The sequence below is a fragment of the Otolemur garnettii genome, unplaced genomic scaffold (assembly GCF_000181295.1).
Source record: "Otolemur garnettii isolate 467f Iridium unplaced genomic scaffold, OtoGar3 scaffold00104, whole genome shotgun sequence".
In the NCBI taxonomy this organism is placed as follows: Eukaryota; Metazoa; Chordata; class Mammalia; order Primates; family Galagidae; genus Otolemur; species Otolemur garnettii.
The window spans coordinates 2,688,675-2,703,858 of NW_003852499.1; the positions used below are offsets into that span (position 1 = coordinate 2,688,675).

General features: G+C 48.4%; 1 protein-coding gene across 1 annotated transcript in view; it reads left to right on the top strand.

Moving 5' to 3' along the window:
• VWF (von Willebrand factor) overlaps positions 1-15,184 on the top strand; it is a 147,272-nt gene that overhangs the window by 61,668 nt on the left and 70,420 nt on the right. Inside the window, exons 17-20 of the mRNA XM_003796416.3 lie at positions 4,051-4,142; positions 6,016-6,176; positions 13,203-13,306; positions 14,783-14,921. Coding sequence (XP_003796464.1) covers positions 4,051-4,142; positions 6,016-6,176; positions 13,203-13,306; positions 14,783-14,921 — 496 coding nt within the window. The remainder of the gene's footprint in view (positions 1-4,050; positions 4,143-6,015; positions 6,177-13,202; positions 13,307-14,782; positions 14,922-15,184) is intronic.

The window sequence follows — 15,184 nt, forward strand, 5'->3', positions numbered from 1 at the left end:
CAACGCCTGGCCATTTTTTGGTTGCAGCCATCATTGTTGTTTGGCGGGCCCGGGCTGGGGATTTGAACCCACCACCTTAGGTGTATGTGGCTGGTGCCCCAGCCGCTTGAGCCACAGGCGCCGAGCCCCTAATACCATTATTAACCTAAACATTAACCATAACTCCTTGGAGTTAATAACATCTAAGATTCAATCCATTTCACTTTTTCCTGATTTTATCAAAATATCTTTTTATGATAGGTTTGTTCCTATCAAAGCAAGATCCAAATAAGATCTGCTCATTCGGTATGAAGTTTTTTTCATTGCTCTAGTGGGATTAATTTGTAGCCCTCCTACCTCATGTACCCAAAGATGTTTTTTATACTCCTTTTAAAACAATTATTGCTATTGGGCTTGGATTTCAGTAAACATGTTGCATGTACCCACTAGTTGTGACTGCCCCAAGAGTAGAGACCATATCTTAGGCCCTGATCTACAGTTCCTAACTCAGTTCTGGCCCAAAATAGGTACATAGTAAGTGTGTACTGAGATGAAATAACTGTAACATTTGGTAGACTGGCTGTATCAGAGACATAAAAAGCCCTACTCATTCAGAAAAGGAGAAGATTATTCCCATTTAGGAAGAATTAAGGAAAACTCCATGCCAGTGTAGCTTTTGAGCTTAAGGAGGATTCCAGTAGCACAGGTGAATTGGAATGATGGGAGGAGGGTTGTTTTTGGTGGAGCAGAAGTCTAGGGACTAAAGGGCACAAGGACTAGTCCCCAGTCCCCAGGGAAGGTCCTCCGGTAGGAATAGATACAATATGAAGGAGAGATGAGACTGGAGGTTTAGGGGTCTTGGAAAGGTAAGGGAGGACTGATGCTAGGGCAGTAGGCAGTGGGGCCCCTGGAAGGTGCTGGACAGGGAGCACATAGGCTCAGGAGTACCTTTAGGGAGTGGGTTCTGGAAGCTTCGTGAGGTGTGAAGTCAGGGGCATGTTCACACAGACTGATGGAAAGTTAATAAGGCCCTGGACCAGGGGATAACAGCAGAAATGGTGAGTGGGGCTGGAAGCAGAGACGTGGGGGAAGCAGGTGGACTCACAGATGCCTGAGGTGAGGAGGTGCTTGGAGGCTGGCTGCGGGGTCCTGAACATGAGCACCCAGGTGAAGAGTGCCCGCAAGAACAGCCAAGAGCACTCTGGAGGTGGAAGGCAGGTAAAGAGTTCAGTTTTGATCTTAATGACTTTGAGTAACCAGCAGGACATCTTGGGGTAACAAAGAAGGAACCCCATCTTTGGGGGGAACAAATGGAACCAACATCTTGAATTATGGGTTTGGAATGTGGGTGAGAAAATGGTTTGGGTGGAGGTGACAGTTGTAGCCAGAAGGGGTGAGAGGCTCACTAGAGTGAGTGGGCCAAGGAGCAGATAAAAGGGTTGAGTCAGAATACGGGGGAAGGTGCAGAAGGCAAGAGGAGAGAAAAGAGGATTGCCTGGGAGAGGCCAACGATGAAAAAGAACAGCAAAAGGGTAGTACCAGGCAGTGCTATATCTGGAGGTTTGCTCTTGACCTCACTCTGGTGGTTGTTTTAGCCTGGCTATAGTTTTCAGGATATTTCTCTCTGTGGCCTTAAAATAATACTGTAGGGCAGGCAGGTCTTGCATGTTTAGTAAAGAATTTGAGGCTTCGAGAGGTTATTGCTTACCTAAATTATCCAGCAGGTAACAAGAACCCAGGAATTCTTGAACTCTTCATATTACGCTGAAAATAGGTCTTTGAATTTGGCAGTCAGGTCAAGGTGGTCTCCATTTATCGGCAGCATGATGAGGAAAAAGACCAGACTATAGAATGCGGGATCATTGGAGGACACCGCTGTGGTGGCTGTTTCACCATAACGGGGAAGGTGGTCCTGATGGCTTGCGGCAGCCCCTGGGTGAACAGGGCTGGGGACCAGTTGTGGCTTCAGGCTCTTCTCAGTGTTTGACATTGGTGACCTCTCCGTGACTGCTTCCTCCTCCTGAGTGTCCACTTCAGGCACCAGGGCTGAAAGCTATTGGGCATCCTGTCTTTCCACTTCACTTAGAAAATTGGATTTCATGGGGCAGGTGTGCCAGAAGGAACTCAGGCTATTCTTTAGACTGCAGGCTGGAGCATGAATGCTGACCATGGCCTTGAGAAGGTGGTAAGGTGGTAGGAAGGTGCAGCACAGGTGGCCTGGGTGGCTTTAGCTTTGGCTTGGCTCTCAGAAGCAGCACAGCAAGGCCAGACAGGGGCCAGGAGTTGATTTTTAACCCATCTTCAGGGCTTTTCATAAATTTAAGCTTTTGGGTCATGTCCAGATGTCAGATAGAGCAGGACATTTGGGGAGAATTAAAAAAAAAACCTGGGTATTAGTTAAAAACCAGAAGGGACAGGTTATGTATATGCCCAGAGAGGGAAGGGCGGATTCTCTTGGTCAGTCACTGAATATTTATTGAATAGCAACCATATTAAAAGTGTTCAGAATTCGGGTGGCACCTGTGGCTCAAAGGAGTAGGGCACAGGCCCCATATGCCAGAGATGGCGGGTTCAAACCCAGCCCCAGCCACAACTGCAAAAAAAAAGTGTTCAGAATTCTTACCATTATAGAAATGCAAATTAAAGCAATGAGTATGCTCTCGTATTCTGCTTGAAAAGTTAGAAATTCGGATAATGCCGAGTGTCGCAGGGCTGAGCGGCATGGTCCCCTCACCTGCTGCGATGGTGTGGCTGCTTGGGATAGCACATGCAGATTGGCTGTCTACACTGATGTCCCCACACTCTGCTCTGGGCAGATACACCCACAGAACCCTCACACGGCTTCATAAGGGCACATGCCTGGACATGCTCATTATAGTTTTGTTGGTTGTGGCAAGAAGCAAGTGACAACCTATGCCCAAGACTGGGAGACCGAGTGGGCAAAAGGCAGTGGGTACACATTGCAGAGTGTCATATAGCAGTTGGGAGCAGCAGTGAATGAATCTCAATGGAAAAGGCAAAACATGGTGCGATATCTAATGCCCTTTATATGAATTAAACAAACATATGTACAGAAGTCACACACAATGTATAGAAATGTACTCAGTGGCTCGGCACCAGCCACATACACCTAAGGTGGCGGGTTCGAATCCAGCCTGGGCCCGCCAAACAACAATGATGGCTGCAACCAAAAAATAGCCAGGCGTTGTGGTGGGTGGCTGTGGTCCCAGCTACTTGGGAGGCTGAGGCAGGAGACTTGCTTGAGCCCAGGAGTTGGAGGTTGCTATGAGCTGTGATGCCACAGCACTCTACCCAGGGGGACAGCTTGAGGCTCTGTCTCAAAAAAAAAAAAAAAAAAAAAAAAAAAAAAAAGAAAAGAAAAGAAAAAGAAATGTACTCAGTGAGAAGATTTTCACATAGTCTGGGCAAGAGCTATCTTGTCTGCTGGCAGTGGAGATAAGGAAGAGGATATGAATTCCCGTGGTATAGCTGAAGGTCAGGTCCACGGGCTTGGTGATGGATCAGCTACAGAGGATGAGGGAGAAGGCAGTGTCATGGCTGATCCTGGGTTTCTGGCTGTGAAACCTGATGGATGCTGGTATCATTCAGTGGGCCCTGGAAGAGGACCGACTTTGGTGGTGCAGATCATTTCAGTTTGGGGCATATTGAGTTTGAAGTGTCTTTGAGACCCCCAACAGGGCTATCACGTAGACACTTGAGCATATAGATCTGAGCTTGGGAGGTGAGGTCTGAGCTGTGGATGTCAATTCATGAATCTTCTCCATGAGTGAAGTTGGGGGTGTGGGTGACAGCACGGTGAGAGAAGAGAACGCTCGGGATGGAGCCCGGGGAAGGCTGGTGAACAATGTTGAAGACATCAGGTAGGAAAAGAACTGAAAAAATTCCAAAGGGGTTAGTGACAGAGAGATCACTTGTGATCTTAGCAAGCTCTGCTTCAGGGGTTTGGGGACTGGGAGCCTGGTTGGAGGGGCAGGGTGAGTGGAGGTGGGGCCGTGCAGGCAGCAGGTGTGACGCTCCTGCAGAGCTGAGCTGTGGCTTCCTTCCCTGCAGCTACTGTGAGGACGGCGTCATGCGCTGCACCCTGAGTGGAGCCCCGGGAAGCCTGCTGCCGGACACGCTCAGTGGTCCCCAGTTTCACCGCAGTGAGTACTGTAGTTGCGGAAGGCCACTTGCCTTTTGCCCAGATGCCTCACATGTGGAATCAGGGGAGAGCAGGGTGGCGCCGTCCCATGTGCCTGGTCATTCAGAAGCACGGATTCAGCTTTTCCCAGGCTTGGCCCAGTGTCTGGGTTTGTGTGAGTGATTGTCAGGTTGAGACATGCCTTTCCATGTGTACATCCAAATCATTGAGGCAAGGAGTATTTTGTTTTGTAGAAGGGAAAATACTGAATTATCTGCAAGATGGATTCAGTGAGACTCCTGTTTTGCCCATGGTTAACTTAACTCAGTGGAGAACTGTGAGTCAGCTGGTCCCCTTGATTGTGGTGACAATCACTCTTCTTTGATGGCCTCTTGTTCTCTATGGACAAGCTAATAAGGACATCTCTTTCTTTGGAAGTCTTCTCAGAGGGAGACCTGGGCCAGTTGTTCACAGTCTGAAGGTCTGAACAGTTGCTAGACTGTTTAAGGACAAGGCACAGAAAGAAGGGACTGGCCTGACACTGGGTGGGGGCGGGGGGGGCGCATTCCCATTTATGGACCCCAGGGACCTTATTTGGCTCCAGAAGATCATTCTTATTTAGAAAGAACTCTTCCAGTGTGGGGGGAGGTGGAGAGAGAGGTGGGTGACCATAAGACCCCCCCTGCCCCCAGGTCTGTGTCACTTCACTTGCTTTCCAGGGTGCCCTGGGGGAGAGGTGTGGCTCCCTGTATGACTGACTGGGCAGCATCTCTTGGCCTAGAGCTGGGGCAAGATCTGAAGCATGTGGGTGGCTTAAAAGTTGAAATCAGAACTCATGACCTCAAAGTCCCTAAAATTTTCTGTTTCTTTCTCTCCCCTGGAGCATTTGTCCCCCGCTCCCACCCCTTCTGCTACATCCTGCCTCTTTGACCCCTCTAGTCCCTGGAAGGTATTGCCTTTTTCAAAGTCAGGAAACTCCTAGAATCCTTTGCAGATTGGGAAAAGCCATTTAACCTTTTGCAATTTCTATTTCCTAACAAAAGCTTCTATACAAAAACAAGGCTGAAAATTCTGGCTTTCTTGCCCTTAGGAGATAAGTCAGTGATATAAATTAAATAATATAAGTGCCCAGAGGCTTTGGAAAGACAGATGCTATACCACTCCTCTGCTGTCATCACTATCCAGTCAGCCCTGGATCCCCACTAATTGTCAGGAAATAGGGCATGTTGGAGAGCAGAGCAGACGGCAGTCCTGCCTCCGGGGAGCATGCATTCCAGTGGGCCAGGTGGGCTGGACAGCCAGCCAGTAGTGCAATGTGTACTATGTCAGGTGGTGAGAAGGACGTGCACACTGTACCAGGTGGGGAATCAGCAAAGCAGGGAGGAGGGAGGGGAGCGCCAGTGGGTGGGGTGCTGCAAATTTAAATAGAGTGGCTGGCATGTGAGCAGAGGCCCATGTAGAGGCTTTGTGGCCTTGTGGCCTTCTCTTCCTACATTAGTTGTCACCATTTAGGAAGGGTTTTGTTGGGTCCCAATGAAGCTCTGTTTTTAGCACCCAAACCCAAGTCTTTTAAAATCTGAGTCAGCAAATTTCTGCTGATTCAATGCAAACCTGCCACAGCAGGATCAAGGATGGTGGGAAGTGCAGGGGTGCGGAGAGCCGCCCCCAGTGGGTCAGTGGTCAGAAGCTCAGATGTGTGGGTGAGGCTTTCCTCCCAGTCCTGCAGGGTTCCTGGCTCAGAGCAGACTCCACCCGAGGCGGGCATGTTTATTTCCAGGGAATGGGCAACTCTGAGTCTTGAATTGCATGATGGCCCCAAGGGACCAAAGGACAGTGTGGAAGGTGGATCCATTTTCTCCTTCCCTAATCACCCCTCGCATTTTATTACCTTCAAGGCAAAAGGAGTCTGTCCTGTCGGCCCCCCATGGTCAAGCTGGTGTGCCCTGCAGACAACCCACGGGCAGAAGGACTTGAGTGTGCCAAGACGTGCCAGAACTATGACCTGGACTGCATGAGCACGGGCTGCGTCTCTGGTTGCCTCTGCCCCCCGGGCATGGTGAGCCCCTCTGTGCGGGGCTGGTACCTTCCCTTTCATTTTCCTGCAGAGAGGGATGAATGAGGGGCGGTAGAGCCGGAGAGAGGAAGAAACAAACGCCAAACAAGGATGATGATGGGGGCTGTCAGGGGAGTCTTCTGTGACTGGGTCAGTCACCAGAGTCAGGGAGGGAGTTAGTAGGAAAATGTCCGGGGTTGACCCGGATGGGATCTGACAAAAATAGAAGAGCTGGTAGGAGTGCTGTAGGCAGCAAAGAGAGTATTTCCATAAAATACAAGTAAAAACAGGATCTCCACTAGAATTTTCCCTAGGGCTGCATTCTGTGGCATGAAGAGGGAGGGACACACATGTATTTGTGTATAATTTGCATTTTTGTTTATAACTTTCCACTTCAAGAGAAGACATTGATCCCTGTCATGCCGTTAGCCAGCCCTGGGCCTGGCAGGTCTCTTCCCCACACTGAACCTTGACTTCTTCATCTGTAAAGTGGGTTGGAGGTCTTGGCAAGCTCTTCATGTTCCAGGATTTGGGTGCTGGGGCTATGAGCAGAGGCCTCGCGTGGTCCAAGGCCACGCTGATTTGCATTTGCCTGGTTCCTGGTGCATCTTTCAGAGCTTCTGCTGGTGGAGATAACCTGGGCACGTCACGCCTCTTGCCTCCCTCTCAACTCTAACCTCTGGCCAGTTTTGTATTAAGTAGATTATATATGTATTATTCTTGCCACCCTGGAGGATGCAGCTTCTGGATTTTTTCCTTTCAAATGCATCTTGTCTTCTTGTCTTCCCTGACTCCGATTCCTGAAAGCCAAAGTGAGTGTTGAGGGGTCTGTAGGGGCTGTAGAGGCCAGGATGGGGGAGATGGGGCAGTTCTCCTATGGCCATGGAGGGGAATTAGTGATGCCCAGGACCCCAGTTGATGGGAACTGCCAGGATCCTGTGGGGAACTTGGACCCATCGCCAGCATCCCGCAGGAAGGCTGGGCTTGGAGTGTGCGCCTTTCTACTTCCCCTCCGTCTCTTTCTTCTCCCAAACAGAGTGACCAGCTCTTACTAATTCATAAGGGTGGTTCCTCTCTGTCTCAACTTCTGAGGATTCTGGAACCATCTTTTCTAATGTGGGAACTAGAAATTTGCCAGTGAGCAGCTTCAAACTGGAAGGTGCTGTTGGCCCCTTAGGAGTCTGTGAGGGGGAAAGCTCAGACCTGGTAGGACAAGGGACTCTTACTTAATGCTCTTTTTATCCCTAAGGACTTTTGAGTGTTTCAGAGCTTTGGAGGGGGACATAGATCACCATCCCTTCATCTTTCTTGGAGGAGAAATTTTCCCAATGTCAGGGAAGTCTAAACAAGAAAAGGGACATCACTCAGGACTATGTCAGCATCAGGAACTCCTTTAAATGCACTTTTTTTTTGTTATGTAGGAAACAATACAGATAGTCTCAAATATTAAAAATCACAGTAATTTTATTATGACCCCCAATCCCAAGTGGGGAGAGAGAGCTCATCCATAGGATGTGGCTGTACCATTAGGGGCTTATCTGGCATGCATACTGAGGCCAGTATTTGGAGACATGTCACCTAATGAGGTGATTCTCACCTCAACTACAGGGGATTATAAACTCAAAAGCTCATATTGTAAGAGATTAGGTTATTTTCACAACTGCTTCATTACAATGCCTATTGAGGCCAAATTTGGGAGCGAGCAGAGAAGTCTGTGTAATTTATTAAGTGTGTGCAGTGTGCTGGCTGCATTAAGGGACATATGTTCTTGGCCACGACACACAAAAAAATGGGGCTGGAAGCACTCTGTTTGGGCCCATCTGATGGGGCAGACATTATCCCCAGGGGTGTTGCTCTATCCTTCCTGTCCCCTGTGTGAGATGGTAGGGTCGAGGGATATCACCAAGGATTTGGGGAGAGGGTCACAGATTACACATTCTGAGGACTTGAAAGGAGAGAGGGAAGTGGCTTTATTGTGGGGCAGATCTCCAGAGCAGCCGGTAGGGGCAGAGAACTGTCAGGCTGGCGGGCTGGGCTTCACTGCCACAATCTTTTACTCTTTCTTTGAAGCTCAGTTGTCTCTTTGGTTATATTCACACTTAACTCCTGTTCTGCCTTCACAACTCATTGGCTGTGGGCCCAAAGATACATGTGAAAGCACTTTTAAAACCAGAGGGTGCTACAGAATGGCAGAAATGGCTTGAATTGTTTTGTAAATAACTGAGGCTGTGTCACAGGCTGCCCTGATCAGCTTCTCCTGTCCGCAGGAGAGGGCTGAGAAGGACCCTTTTCTTTACATTTCCAATTTGTTGCAGACTAATTCTTTTGTAAACACAATAAAAATAGATTATCAGAAAAATGAAAAAAAAGCAATGAGACACAACATATGAACCCCCACCCCACCTTTACTACATGCAACAGACATAACATTATTCTCTCAAAATGCTGTAAGATTTTCTAAACTGTCTCTCAGTTTCTGTACTCACATCCTCACAGACTGGCCCTGGTCTGGGGTCTGTGCTTTGAGTAGCAGTGTCCTCAGTTGAAGGAGCCTCTCCTCCTTCATGGTGTCCCTCAGAGTCCATTGTGTGTCCAGAATACCTGTTTGAAAATGTTGAGGGGCAGGGAAGGAGCCCCTCTCTTTCTGACTTTCCCAGGCCTGGCACTTGGCTGCAGCAGAAGTTTTCTTGTCCACTCTACTAGCTTCAGACTCTGTTCCTGCCACTGTACAAAGTTCTGGCATGGGAACAAGGAGGGTAGGGGACCTTTTGCTAAGCAGTCAACACCACAGTGGACTGTTGGTGGAGAAGCCATGTGGAAAGGCGTTATATTGGAATCCCTCACTTCTGTGTGTGAATACTGGCTCCTAACATCTACTTAACTGATGTCTTAATTTTCTCACCTGCAAAATTGGATTAGAAGTGCTGTTGGGAAAACTGAAGATGGAGAGATGCTTAGTAAGTGCTGGTTTAATGACCACTATTATAATGAGTTCATGGAGAGAAACCATTAACTATGAACAGGGTTGCTACAGTCAGAGCACCTGGGGGAAGCTTTTCAGACCCCAGTGTCCACATTCTGAGACCAAAGGATCAATAAAATGAGAGCGTTGCACTAGAAGATGTCGCAAATCTTTTTCTCTGATTTGGAAATTCCTGAGTGAATTTTTTGCTTGAAGCGTCCACTCCCTAGTTAGAATATTACCTGACTCCACCATTGGGTGGCAGCAAAGCACAATATGCTGTCCTACTCACTTTCCAGCATGGGAGCCTGACCAGGGGAAGAAACCCTTAGGGACCTATGCCTTCAGCCTCTTCTATCACACAGGCGATGGACCTCTAGGTACTCTGGCCTCTGATGAAAATGAATGTGGTATGCTACATTCATTTTCACGTGGAAGATGCTAACTTGCCCTTTAAAATGTATATTTCCCAAACTGGTACTGAGCTCTGCTGGTGTTAGGAACCTCTTGGCAGCTAAGAAGTGTGCTCACGTCCCTGGTCCTTGGCTGCCCAGTTTTCTCATGGTCCCATATGAAGGTTGGAAGCTATGACACATCTTCCTAAACTCTAGAGCTTGGGTTCTGGGCCTTGTCCATAGAAAGCCTCACATGTGGGCATTGTAAACCCTATGAGATGTAATTTTAAAAGGCCCAAGAAAGCCCTCCTGCCCAGAAATATTTCCTATGTGTTCCATAATTTTTCACCTAATCAGGCTTATTGAAATATAATAAACATAGATTCATTTTGCTTAACAAGCAAAAGCTTAAATAAAACCTAATACCCTTATAAATCCTCATGGGGAGAGTCATTTGCACCTTAGTGTGCATTATTTAATAAGACTGCTTTCCCGCCTAGCAGACATCTAGTTGAAATCAGCTGTGTTGGGCCAGGAGTATTAATGGAGTAGGTGAATAAACAAGGGGCAGTTGGAAGGTAGAAAAGATTTTGGAGAATGAGTTAGTATGGCGTTCATGTTTGGGGCAAGGGGAGAATAGGACTTTTCAGAGAAGGATAACAAAATCGACTTTTTTCTACTTCATAATTTTTCTTGGAGCTGACTGAGATCTGGTACTGTGTTCTCGGGTGGAACTATTGTCACTCAAGATATCTTGAGTTGATTGAAAAATGTGACAACTATTTCTGCTTTTTTTTTTTTTTGAAGTCTTCTAAGAACATTTATAAATTTTATCTTAGTATCCTTCTGGTGTTCCAAAGGGACAAAGACCATGCGGAGATGGTTCTTTTCATTTTTATCATGAGTTTTAGTGGCTTGCCACAAAATTCTCTTAGAGGCTGCTCTGTTGGCCTTCACTAGGATATGAGCAGCTCCAGTCTGGGTTCTGCTATGCCCTGCAGTATGGCTTTATCTCTGTGACACTCTTTCCCCATGAATTTCTGTTTCCACAATTTTTTTTAATGCTTTAGAGTTCTCTGGGTGCTTTTAGCTGGGCTGATACTAATGGATCTTCTTTCCCTAGTAGGAAGGCCCACGCTAGGCCTGGACACCCTTTCCTCCTGGTGAGGTGTGTTATGTCTCTCCAGCTCTAACTTGCGGATCTAACCCTGTTCCACTGTTGTCTTCATAGCAGCCCTCATTTAATATCTGGGTCCTCTTTTAATATTGTAACCCAACAAGTAATAACCTCCTTTTGCTGGCACAAGTCAGGGCAGAGAGCAGCCACATGCTTTTCCAGGGAGCACTCAGGAGGGAGTGGCCACAGTGTTCTCTCCTGGCTGAGCTGGGGTTCGAGTGTTGTATCCATTGAAGGAAGGCTGGGCTCCTGTAAACCCATGCCTGGGTAAAGGGAGAGACCCCTGGGTGAGGGAGGGACTCCCTGAACCATGGGTCGTGGGAGTTTTTGTCAATGTGTTGGAGAGTGGTGAAAACATGCAGCTCACAGACCAGGAGGCTCAGAAGCCCTCAAGCCAGCCTGCTTACAGGTAAGGGGCAGCTGTGTATTCTGCATAGGTGAGGTGAGCCAGGGTCTGTTTCCTGGACTCCCTCCTGTTATCTGGCCTCACTTTTGCCTCCCATAATGTTTCAGTAAGGAGGCTTATTATCTGGTCTTGGTTAACTGTAGGAGAGGGTGCTGGGCAGCACAGTATGGCTCCCATGGGATGCGGCTGCCATTGTTATGGCAGCCACTAGGTGGCAGGCCTGGGACTTCAGCCAGAGGCTATGGTGGGGGTGGGAGAAAGTGGGAATGACCCTAATTGTGACAGAACCTGTGAAGACGCCAGTACTTTAGCCCCTTCCTGCTGCTACCAAGTTGTCTTGTTGTCTTCTCTACTCACTCTTCTCATTGTTTTCCAAGAATAGCAGTTCTTTTTTTATTTTGAGACAGAGCCTCAAGCTGTTGCCCTGGGTAGAGTGCTATGACATCACAGCTCACAGCAACCTCCAACTCCTGGCTTAGCAATTCTCTTGCCTCAGCCTCCCAAGTAGCTGGGACTACAGGAGCCCGCAATAACGCCTGGCTATTTTCTGGTTGTAGTTGTCATTGTTGTTTGGCAGGCCCAGGCTGGATTCGAACCTGCCAACTCTGGGGCATGTGGGTGGCACCCCAGCCACTTAAGCTATAGGCGCCACACCAAGAACAGCAGTTCTAAGGGAGAGCCCCTAAGAATGTGTTTAGCCTTCCTCATTCTCTGCCCCCTTCTCTGCTCTATAAATAATTTGGCTTTGAAGGACTCCTCCTGAGGGTAGATGAAGGTGGTGTCAAGTAGAAGCTTATTCTCCCCCTTGCAACACACACACACACACACACACACACAGAGTTTTAGCCTGGGTCCTTGACATGAAAGCCCTTTGTTCAGCCCTGAGATTGCCCTATCCCCAGGGCTTTGTCTGCTTTGTCAGATCCCAGACCCTGGGAACTCCGGCTTGTGTGGGGAGTGGCTGGGTTACATGGAGCCTAAGCTGACCAGCCCAGGGACTTCTCAGCTCTCCCTGGAACCAAGGTGCTGTGTCCTGTTCAGGACATCTGAGGCTGGACCTTGCCAGAGCAGACATCCAGGGCTGCCCCCAGAGTTCTCACTGTGGGTTTGGTCAAACAACTGTGCAACTGTGGCCAGGAATTCTTAGACCCTCCACCCCCACCTAGGGAGTGTAACATGCTCCTATAAGTAACCTCCTAAGGGCTGGAGGGCAAGGAAGCAGAGTACACCCTGTAGAAAGTGTATCAAAATTTCAGGGGACTGGGGAGGAAGGGCTTATGTGGCTTGGACAGGCCCCCAGAACTTAGTTTTGATTTATCCCTACTTATGTCCAGTATTTAGCTCTCACCTCCAGAGTACTTATGCATATTAATTTTATTCAGTATAGTGGTCTATCTTCTTTAATATGCTCATTAAAGAACATTCAGAAAAAAATTGAAAGACCAAAAAAGAAAATGAAATTCCCCTACTCCCTTATCCCAGCCCACCACCTGGAGGCAACTTCTGTATTTCCTTCTAGTCTCTTTTGAAATATGCATAAATTTGGAATCATATGTATATATAGCTTTCTTTCTTATTTTAAAAACTAACAGCATAATTATTTCTCACATCATTTAAGATTCTTCCAAGGCACCATAGGAGAGCAGCACCTGGGAATTCCTTCATGGAGTGAATCATTTTCCTATAGCTGGATACCTGATTGTTTCCATTCTTTCTTTTTGCAATGATAAAAAAGCTCTCCATTAATCTTTGTCTTTAACTCTGTTTCCTTTGGAGAAATCCTTTGGAAGAAATGGCTAGATCTAAGGACAGGCACATTTCAGGGCCTTCAGAGAGGTGTCACAGGTGACAGCCCCCAGAAGGGCATGAGAGGGCAGAGGGTGGTCAGTGTCTTCAATTGATAAACAGGAGGGAGCCGTGTAGTTGGGTGTTCAAGTTTGCCAAGCCCTGGGCGTGGCTCCCCATCCTTGGCTCCATCCTAGTTCCTGTGCTGGGCTCACTGGGGGGCCCTAAGCCCCAGGTGACCTCCCCGGTAGGGAGTTAGATCAGTCACAGTGGCCCTCAAGACTTTTGGATTCTTTTCCATTAGGTCCGGCATGAAAACAGATGTGTGGCCTTGGAAAGGTGTCCCTGCTTCCATCAGGGCAAAGAGTATGCTCCAGGAGAGACAGTCAAGATGGACTGCAACACCTGGTGAGCCCCTGCGGGTGGAGTAGAGGCAGATGGCAGACGCGGCCGCACGACCTTCCACACTTGCCCTGGCACCCTATGGGAACCTGGTCGCTCTTTTCCTTTTCTCTGTGCCTTTGTTTCTCTATCTATAAAATGGAAAGAATCTCTAGTATTATTTGTGCTACTGTATAGACACTGTACAATATAGACACTGTATGGACACTACCTGTATAGACACTACCCTACTAGTCTGTACAGGTGGAGTAGCCTTTATATGAAATGCTTGGGGCCAGAAGTATTCCAAGTTTTGAGTTGTTTTTGGATTTTGGATTATTCATGTATATGAGATACCTTAGAGATGGCACTCAAGTCTAAACACGAAATTCATTAATATTTCATATATACCTTATACATATAGCCTGAAGGTAATTTTATACAATAGTTTAAATAATTTTGTGCATGAGTCAAAGTTTGTGCACTTTGAGCCATTAGAAAGCAACAGTGTCACTGTCTCAGCCACCCGTGTGGCACTGGGTCGGTTCTCAAGCAATTTTGGATTTGGAAGCATTTTGCGTTTTGGATTTTCAGACTAGGGATGCTCCCGCTGTCTTTGTGTTCAGGGAGTAGGCCTTGGGGCAGGTAAGGACTCGCCCCATGTCAGTCATTGCATATGTGACCAAGCTGCCAGTGAGCAGGGGTTCCAGAAGTCCTTTCCTCACAGACTGTAGACTGCCCAGAGGAGCTCAGGGGTGTGCCGGCAGTGGCATGATTTGAGGAGGGACTTTGTGGGGGTGGCTGGTTCCCTTCTCCCTTCTTCTTGGCCACTCTTCATATCACCCCTGTCCTTGTCCATTTATCCTGACTTCTGGGCTGTGCCTTCAGGGGCCCAGGGACAGCGGCAGGAGGGCTGTCTTTGGGGCCTGAGGTCTGAGTTCACCACCTCTGATGCACGCGTGGGCTCCCTGATGTCAGCTCTGGTCACGATGGGTGGGGGGGCCAGAGCTCGTGGCAGTTGGCAAATCACTGTAGATTGAAACACGAAGCTGGACACAAAGCCTCTCGTGGCAGAAGTTCATGGTTCACCACTGTTTTCCAGACGCACGGTTTTCCTGTTGTTCTGTCTCAGTTTTTCCATTAGCCTCCTGAGGTTCAACCTCAGTGTGTCTGTTTCCTGGAGACCCATCCACTGTCAGGTAGACTGTGGCTTCCAGGGTAAGGCTGAGCTTTAGGAGGATCTGGGCCCCCTTCTTGGCTGCCTGGATCACTTTGAACAATCCCTTTCTGCACCTCCATTTCCCCCTGGCGACCGGAGAGCACCATGGCCTCCCTCTGCCTGTGAAGCTTGCACTTAAGAGTCTAAAAACCCTCAACTTCTTGAGGCTCCCTGGAGGGTTGAGAGGCCCTGGAGCACTCCGTGTTCCTGCATTGTCTCCTCTGCCCAGAAATGCCCCTTAGACCAGGCGCACAGCCAGTCATCCTTGCCATTGCTGTTCCTAGTGTCTGTCGGGACCGGAAGTGGAACTGCACAGACCACGTGTGTGATGCCACGTGCTCTGCCATCGGTGTGGCCCACTACTTCACCTTCGATGGGCTCAAATACCTGTTCCCTGGAGAGTGCCAGTATGTTCTGGCGCAGGTGAGTGTGGAGCAGGCTGGGGAGGGTGCTGTCTCTCTCTAGGAGGGTCTGGGAAGTGCTAACCGCCATTTGGGGGTTTCCACGTTGGATTCTACAATTCTGTCTGCAGAAAGAATGTTGGGGTCTAGTTTCTCCTGGAGTGATTTTCTGGCCCCTCATAGAAATGCCTGCACAGATAGGGTATGCAAGACCCAAAGTGGTTGTTGTTTTCCCTTCTGCTCACTTGGGGATTTGCAAAAATAAGACAGAAGCTTGTGGCTCGG